Genomic DNA, 1,509 nt, shown 5'->3' with positions numbered 1-1,509 from the left:
CTCTTCTCTCTTGAAGCCTCTACATCTGTTGATTAATTCTGATTATGATTTCCCCACTCATCACACACACACACACACACACACACACACACACTGGTAGCAGATGTTTGCTGAAGCACAAACACACCCGATCACAAATCCCAGCGGGCTGCGCTTGAATCGTGTAAGTGTTTGCGCCTGTTAAATGAATCACGTGCCCTTCAACGAAGCAAATGCGCACGTGCAGCTAAAGATCTACTCGCAAATGTGTAAAATCATGGGAGAGCGTTTGAGGACATGATAGCAGACGGCGGACTGGAGGAGTGATTCAGCTGTGAGACGAGACGTCTGAAGAACTGCTGCTGTTGCTGTTGAGGGTTTGAGCTCGTTTGATGTACAGATTCAGCAGCTTCATCTGTAGAGAGAAAAGAATGCACTGCAACAAGCTATCACTCAAAGTTCACTGAAGTAATGGACAGAATGTTCATTATAAATAGACTAAAAATATTTAAATCTATTAAAATTGATCCATGTGTTGTATTGAGCATCAAACCTTACATCTATCTATCTATCTAACTATCTATATATCTATATATATATATATATATATATATATATATATGTATCATCTCAATATTTCTTTCAATCTATCTATCTATAATCTGACTATTTCTGTCTATCTAACAGTACATGCCAAATTTTCTCAAGGAAAAAAAATCTCTCAACTAATGCTGTAAAATATACATGAGAGCCAGTTGGTACTGCATTACTATAATATTGAAGGTTAAAATTGTCTGATTTGTTAAAATTTCACTTAATTAAGTTTTTAAAATAATAAAGTCACAAATTTTAAATTATATTTATGTAATTTTTTAATTTTAAAATTACATAATATTTCTATTTCAATTGTTTTTTTTTTTTATATAAACATAATGGTGGCTGTCATAAAAACTTGGATTTATTCAAACATAAATTAAACTTTGAAGAGCAGTAAAATTTATAATGAATGTTATATGGTGCATACATTTAGCAAAATGCCCCTCTCTACAGTTTATTGTTCTATCTGACTAATGAGTTTATGGTCACCGAATATGTTTTTCTGAGGTAAATGTGACGTGACATTGCTTACAAGCTGTTATATTGACGTGTTTGCGCGGCTGAAACACTGATTGAGCGATTACATGAGACAGGATACGGATTGTAAAGTTGTACTCTTTCTTTTAACATACCTTCGGATGTTTAGTCATGTTTATTTTGTGCTATAACTAGTATTAAAGCAGAGGAGATGATCAGTTCATATGCACCTCGTGCTGCCGCTTTTATTGAACTGAGGCGCTACAGCGATCTGTCACTCCACATTAAACAGCGCCAAAACGGCATTTATAGTTTGAATACTGCAATACAATGGACAGAATTTGAAATCTGAGACTTTTATATTAAAAGCACCAAAGCACAATGCTTATTGAGATTTATTGGATGGGAAGTGTGCTTCAACGTTCTGTCCATTAACTGAAAACAGGCTAGACTAAT

At 34.5% G+C, this 1,509-nt stretch overlaps 1 protein-coding gene across 1 annotated transcript in view; it reads right to left on the bottom strand.

The window, feature by feature from the left end:
- Nucleotides 1–307: 307 nt before the first annotated feature.
- LOC107702518 (CLIP-associating protein 1-like) overlaps nucleotides 308–1,509 on the bottom strand; it is a 71,333-nt gene continuing 70,131 nt past the window's right edge. The window contains exon 42 of the mRNA XM_016504896.1: nucleotides 308–394. Within this exon, the coding sequence (XP_016360382.1) occupies nucleotides 308–394 (87 nt within the window). The remainder of the gene's footprint in view (nucleotides 395–1,509) is intronic.

Source organism: Sinocyclocheilus anshuiensis, unplaced genomic scaffold (assembly GCF_001515605.1).
Source record: "Sinocyclocheilus anshuiensis isolate Anshui unplaced genomic scaffold, SAMN03320099.WGS_v1.1 scaffold21, whole genome shotgun sequence".
In the NCBI taxonomy this organism is placed as follows: Eukaryota; Metazoa; Chordata; class Actinopteri; order Cypriniformes; family Cyprinidae; genus Sinocyclocheilus; species Sinocyclocheilus anshuiensis.
The sequence above is the reverse complement of the archived record's forward strand: the minus strand, read 5'-3'. Positions and strand labels throughout refer to the sequence as shown.